Source organism: Vicia villosa, linkage group LG1 (assembly GCF_029867415.1).
Source record: "Vicia villosa cultivar HV-30 ecotype Madison, WI linkage group LG1, Vvil1.0, whole genome shotgun sequence".
NCBI classification, from domain to species: Eukaryota; Viridiplantae; Streptophyta; class Magnoliopsida; order Fabales; family Fabaceae; genus Vicia; species Vicia villosa.
The window spans coordinates 184,553,233-184,559,942 of NC_081180.1; the positions used below are offsets into that span (position 1 = coordinate 184,553,233).

Genomic DNA, 6,710 nt, shown 5'->3' on the forward strand with positions numbered 1-6,710 from the left:
AGTTTTTGGACTCATGACTGGTTAGAGTTAGGAAGTCTAATGAACCACTTCAATCTACCTCAATGCTTTGGCCCTACAATACAAGCAAAAGTGGCAGATTTCATCTTCAATTATCAATGATTTTTTCCTTCAAAATTGCTAGCTATATTTCCTGATCTCAATGCTTCTACAATTAACATTGTAATTCCCATTGAACCAAAAGAGGACAAGCTAATATGGAATCATTCAACTACAGGGTCTCTAACTCTTCAGGATGCCTACTCCTTCACTAGTAAATCATATCAACCTCACTAGTGGGCCAACCTTATCTGGAATTCTGCCATTCCTCCCTCCAACTCAACACTTAATTGGAGGATCATTCATAGGAAGATGCCTACAGATGAGAATCTTGCCATCAGAGGTTGTCATCTACCTTCAATGTGTTCCTTGTACAACAAGAATTCTAAATCCTCTAGACATCTATTTCTTGATTGCATTTTTGCCAAAAAAAATTGTGGAACCGGCTGCAGAATGTCCTGAATTAATCCATTGATTTCACCTCTGCAATAACCACTCTCAATGTTAGCAAAAAAGGTTAGAGTCCTCAATGTGCTCTAGTCATCACTGCAACTGTGATGGCTATTTATAAAGCCATATGGTACTGCATGAATCAACTCAGATTCAAAGGTAAACAAGTGTCTCACAATGCAATTATCTCCTCCATCATTGCTTTTGTTGCTCTGACAAGAAATTATACCAAACTAGCCACAGGGCCTTCCATTATTGGGTTCAGTATCCTCAAAGCCTTTAGTGCTCAAACACATCACCCTAAGGCTCCTCAAATCTTAGAAGTCATATGGTGCCTTCCATTTGGACATTGGTTGAAATGTAACACAGATGGTTTGACTTTAGGCAACCCTGGATTATCTACTTGTGTTGGCATTTACAAGAACAATATTGGAGATTGTGTAAGATGTTTTGCTTCTAATCTTGGCATTCATAACTCTTTCTTTGCTGAGCTTATGACTATCATATTAGCAATCGAGAAGGCCAAACATAATAATTGGAACTCACTATGGATTTAATTGGATTCCAAAATTGTTGTCTTGGCCTTCTCTAATCCTATGCTGGTGCCTCGGCAATTAAGCAAAAAATGGTGTAACTGCATTAATATATCAAAAACCATGCATTTCTGGATCTCCCATACCTATAGAGAAGGAAATCGGTGTGCCGACGCTTTAGCTAACATAGGCCTTTCTCTTGAAGGATTTCTTTGGTGGAATTCTCCTCCTATGGTTATTAGAAAGGAGATCACTTTGAACCAATTGAGAATGTCCAATTTTAGATTTGCTTAGTAGCTCTTGTTTTCCTTCTTTTGGCTTCTTTGTGGGTCTGGCTTGCCCATCTTTTTCTTATCATATTAATATATTTTAATATGAGATTTATATAAATAAAAAAATCAAACAATTACTAATGGTTACTTTTTTTAAAAAAATGAAGCTTATATTAAAAGAAAGAAGATTGTTACAAAAAAACGATAGGGGTGACATAAACCGAAGCCCTATCAAGAAGATACGAACCTAAAGAATGGCAATCCAAGCCGATTCTTTACAAAATCTGCACGAATATTTGGAGGGATGGAAGAATAGTAAGTAGGATCAGTTAAGCTAAGACATAGGTTAGCAAAAGCTTCAACTATATATATATATATATATATATATATATATATATATATATATATATATATATATATATATATATATATATATATATATATATATATATATATATATATATATATATATATATATATATATATATATGAAACTATAAAGTTCCAAGAGGAAACTAAATCTATACAATTAACCCAACAGTTCTGAATATGCCACTGTTTACGGTGATTTCCGGTAAACAACCGCTAGTCTTCCAAACTATAATAAATATGATTTGGTTACTCGCATGATCGACTAAATTGATCCTAGGACATAGTCAAAAAGGTTGTTATTCATGATAGTTTGAATTATGTCTGTGGTTGATGTGTCTCAAAATAAGAAATACTTAAACAAAGAAATAAAGATTAGTAATCACCTTGTTATACACGTAAATATAACACCAGTGAAAGGTAAGTTAAAGATAAAATATAAGACAAAATTGTAAAAGTGCAAGAATCTTAAAGTGCAGAAAAGTTAAATGCTTCGAAGATAAATGACATGAAAATAAAGAGTGCAGGAATATAAATGACAGAAAATAAATGGAATGTAGTAATATCGAAAGATACTTGAATAAAGGAAAATACACATGTATTTAAAATGGTGTTGGTGTCATACGTACATTTCTCAGCGAACTCTTTCTCTTAACACTTGATACTTGAGTAATATGTGAGTGATTTGTACAAAATAAACACACGGAATCCTAATACTAAGACCCTTATTTATACTAAATTTGACACTAACGGTCCTACACTAATCTGATGCCACGTTACTTTCGAGAATCCCTGGGATGCCATCTGTCTTTGTGCAATTATATAAACTACTTCAAAATTCAAATCCTCCCGCCTGAATCCTCTTTCGACGCGTGGCAACATAATTTAAAATCGAGAATGCCACGAAAACACACCAAGCTTCAGTACTTCGCATATTTCGCAAAAACGTCTAAGTCCCAAAGACCATTCTTCTCGAATTTAGCTTCGGCGCTCACTATCTTTGTTCCAACTTAATCATCATTCTCGAAGCATGGCCATCAGTAGCCATTTTCTATCTTCAAAGATGGTCATCAGTAACCATCTCCTTCGAATTTCAGACCTTCGAAGGACATTCTTCCCCAACAAAATCTTCAGCTAACAAATTGCCCCCAATAAATGCCTGTTTCGAAAAACCAGAGAAATAGGCGTTTCTTGTTATAATAAGATTTCGTTTTAGAATTCCGAGACTATTGATTGACGTCATAATCATTTATGACTCTGTTTCCAAAACGTCTTGTCATTTTCAAAGATGTCTACTCATAACTTACATTCCCACGTTCTGGTCTTACTTCATGATCATTACTCCTATATACTAGGAGTAAAGCTAATAACTATTCGACCGCCGTTGGATTAAATCAACGCCTGCCGCGTGTCTCTTGGCTTTTACCCAAAAGATTTGAAAGGGTTTCCGTTAAACCTTTAAATACTTGACCTTGTACCCTCATATAACTTCCACTTCTATTTCCCCATTCTTTCCACAGCAAAGAACATCTCAGGTTACACTCAAACCCATTTCCCCAAATCAAACTTACTCATGGCGTCTTCTTCAAACGTTCTTCAACCCATTTTGAAACTTCAGAAACCTACACAGATAGGGGATCAAGAGCACATACCAAACCCAAATACTGCAGAAGTACGCGCCATTTATGCCTCTCAGGTAATCATTCCCTTTGAACTTTCTGGAAAAACTCATGCCTTCATGGGTCCTTTACCAGGAGAAACTAACTCCTCTTTGAATAAATTCTTTCCTGCTTATTATAAAACTAGGCCTCTAGTTAGCAAGAATAGGATAGATGAAGATGGTCATCCAATCTTAGCAGATCCTGACCACGCAGAGGAAACTTCGACCGCGACCCTTTCAACCTTAGAGAAAATTAGGTTAAACTATGTAACCTATTTTGTGAAAGTCTTTAGGTCCATTCCTTTAGCAAAAGACCCTGAATTGTACTTTGCCTGGCTAGCAAGGGTAGAAAAACAAAAGGCATCTTTCTGGGAACAATTAGGGATTTATGACCTAATTAAATTATCTAAAACAGGTCTAGAATATAACCAAACCATGTTAGTAGCATCAGTCCACTTCTGGGATGCTTCCCATAATACTTTCCATCTTCCGTGTGGAATGGTCACTCCCACCCTTTTCGACATAGCCTCTATCACAGGGCTTCGACCAACCGGAGAAACCTTTGACCCCAATGACATGGATACTGATACCATTAATTTTAATGAGGCAACAATTACTTATACTGCCTTCATTCAGCAGTATTATGACACAACGCAGGAAGTAGTCTCCGATGAAGAGCATATTGCTTTCTTAGCATTATGGCTTTCGAGGTGCGTTTTCTGTTCTAGGTCTATACAGGTAGCAAAGAGGTATCTCTGTATGGCTAATCAACTACATGCTGGGAAAAGATTAAACCTGAGCAAGTTAATCCTCAGATTTCTCTATGAAAACCTTGGTGAAGCAACAGACCTTGTCAAGAGTTATAAAACAGGATCTCTGCTTTTTGCTGGTCCCTTCTGGTTTTTGCAACTGTGGCTCAATGCTACTTTCGAAGCTTACCTCCCATTTCGAGGTGTTGTCAACGAAGAAGATCCGAACATAAAAAATCGAACTGTAGAAGGAACACGGTTGGCTCTGCTTACTCCAAAAGAAGAAACTGGGAAGCTTCGTGAACATTTTTTAGCATATACAATGATGTTTGCCAAATGTTATTAATTCAGCCCTTCGATGGCTCCATTCATAAACAGGACAGTGGGTCCTGAATGGTTCACTCGAAAGTTTCCAGCAATGTCTCAGGATCAAGAGGTTGAATCCATGACTATTTGGGAAGCTTTTCTCACCCCAAGGTTATTCTATCACCGACTTCGACCCTCCAAGGGTCAATGTGTTCTCCTTGGCTACCAACCAAACCTTGTATCGAGAGAGTTTGGATTAGTCCAGATGAAACCCAAATGCTTATATGACAAGAGGAACCACATGTGTCTATACTCTTTACATCTAACTAAAGAAGAGTGTGAATCCAAAATTGCCAGATACGCTGGTGTTACCAATCTTTCTCCTATTTCTTTCGAACCTGCCCTTTATTCTACTCCAGATTTCCATCAATGATGGACAGATTACTACACCACACAAATCTTTGATGCTGAGAGCCTTACTCGAGAACTAACCGCAGCTTTTGCTGATGTGCAGGAAAACTTTCACAAAGGTACTTCGACCCATATTAAAGAAATCCAAGCCTTCCAAAAATTCTTTGAGACTATCTACAGGCCTGATGATCTTAGTCGGACCGTTCGTGAAGCTGCAGTCATTTTACGCGAAAAGTTTTATGCTAAACTGGATAAGTTGAAACTGCCCTCGTCTGTTCGACCAGAACTGCGTTATGAAGTGGCTTTCAAACTTAATCCTCCAAAATTCCCTCCACTGCCAAGCGCTGATTTTGGTGTGGCTTTAAGCCCTCCTTTCCCAGACTGGTTCGTGTGTGGGAACGCTTTCAAAATTCTTCAGGAAAGCACTAAAAAACGCGCTGAACGAGTGGTCCCGACTAAGCATACCCTGGATACTTTCAAAGGACATCTTCATATAGATCTTGAACATGTTCGTGTCTTGACTCCAATACCTGAAGGTTTGGGTTTAGACAAACTTTCGACTAACGTTTCTTTTTTTCGCTGAAATATTGATTCCAGTTTCAACTACAGCCGTTGCTCGAAAGAGAAAGATCAAAGAAGTCGTTGTACAAAAGGATTCTGGAGTTTCGAAGAGCAACAAGACAAGTGGGAGTGATTCTATCACGACCGGCAAGAAGCCCACGGTACATATGTTTTTTATATTCCAACTTGTATATTCTTTGAATAGCACTTACTTTGCTCAATTTATATTTTCAGACTTCGAAACCCCCAAAACCTTCGAAGCGAAAAGCTTCTCAAATAGTTGCTTCAGATGATGAAGACCAATCTCCGCCTCGTACCAGGCAAGGGCATAAGAAAAAACAGAAGGTTGTCACTCCTTTAGGCAAAGAAAAGGGGTCTGGTTCTTCGAAGATTGCTTCGCCAAGTGATAAAGTGTCTTCTGAAGAGTCATCCTTGAAGGCCGCTAGTAATGTCCTCGTTGTGGAAAGCCACAACTCAAGCCCAGACAATATTCCAGCCAAGGTATTTGAATTTCATAACATAATCATTTCTGTAAATTTTAACGTAAATGATCAAGTTGACATTTTACCTTGTAACTGTAGGACGATGCTGGCACAGCTACTTCCAATCTTAAGGCTTTCGATCTCGCCATTGACTTTGATAATCTCCAAAGTAAGCGTATGTTCCTCTTTATGACGAATAGATTTTTCCAACCGTTCCAACATGATTAATTCTATTTTTTTTTACGCAGATCTTTCTAAACACCAATCTCACGTGCTTTCACCAGTCCTTGAAGATACTCAGCCTCTTGCAACTATCATTCCTACTGTGGCAGTCGAAGAAAGCCATTCAACTGATGATTCTCCTCCTACTCATACGAACGACAACATGGGAGAGGATCGTCAGGGTTCGGGTAGCGACAATGTAGCTGAACAACCAACTGGTAGTGAAGATACTGTGTCTGAACACAATGCTATGGAAGAAACCTCCAAATTGGCCAAAACCGATCTTCACGAAACTTCGACCTTTGGGACCGTAGTTACTTCTGGAACTACTTCGACGCTTGCCCCAGCAAAGCCTACCCCTTCAGAGTTGGAGCAACTCAAATAGACTGATCCTCTCAGCTTCCTCAAGGCCATGATGAATATTGATGACATTTCGCCATCTGAGCTCGAAACTTCTCCAGCTGTCCAGACAGAATCTGGTGATAAAGAGGATACTTCTGATCTTCTCCATCAAATAAAGGAAAAGTTCTTCGAAACCAACCTTGTCGAAGCTCTTAACAAGAATCCTACCAAATGTCATAGCTTGAACCAACTTTTGAAGAAGGTGGATCTATTTCTGGTCTCAAAAGAAGTCTCAG

The 6,710-nt window shown here is 38.3% G+C and overlaps 1 protein-coding gene across 1 annotated transcript; it reads left to right on the forward strand.

Annotated features, from left to right (window-relative positions):
• Positions 1–614: 614 nt before the first annotated feature.
• On the forward strand, positions 615–1,064 carry LOC131660959 (uncharacterized). Its single transcript, XM_058930338.1, has one exon. It carries the CDS (start codon positions 615–617, stop codon positions 1,062–1,064), a length of 450 nt encoding a protein of 149 aa, XP_058786321.1.
• Positions 1,065–6,710: the final 5,646 nt, after the last annotated feature.